At 54.2% G+C, this 214-nt stretch overlaps 1 protein-coding gene across 1 annotated transcript in view; it reads right to left on the reverse strand.

Annotated features, from left to right (window-relative positions):
• Nucleotides 1-51, reverse strand: part of ETH_00042555 (HD superfamily phosphohydrolase protein, related) — a gene marked incomplete at both ends in the record, with an annotated part of 2,819 nt that extends 2,768 nt beyond the window's left edge. The window contains one exon of the mRNA XM_013375024.1: nucleotides 1-51. Coding sequence (XP_013230478.1) covers nucleotides 1-51 — 51 coding nt within the window.
• Nucleotides 52-214: the final 163 nt, after the last annotated feature.

The following is a 214-nucleotide window of genomic DNA, read 5'->3' on the forward strand; positions in this document are numbered from 1 at the left end:
AGGGGGAGTTTCCCCCTCACAAGAAGGGAGGGTTGGCTTGTCGCAGGACATAAGTCAGAAGGGTTTAGGGTTTAGGGTTTAGGGTTTAGGGTTTAGTGTTTAGGGCTGAGTTGCTGGAGAGGTCTGGGGTGGAGCTTCTTGGAAAAGAAAAGAAGAAAGCAGCAACTAGCTGGCTAGCTGCTGGGGGCCCCTCACCCTACGCCGAGCAGCAGCA

The sequence above is a fragment of the Eimeria tenella genome, genomic scaffold (genome assembly GCF_000499545.2).
Source record: "Eimeria tenella Houghton genomic scaffold, Eth_scaff2491, whole genome shotgun sequence".
Lineage (NCBI taxonomy): Eukaryota > Apicomplexa > Conoidasida > Eucoccidiorida > Eimeriidae > Eimeria > Eimeria tenella.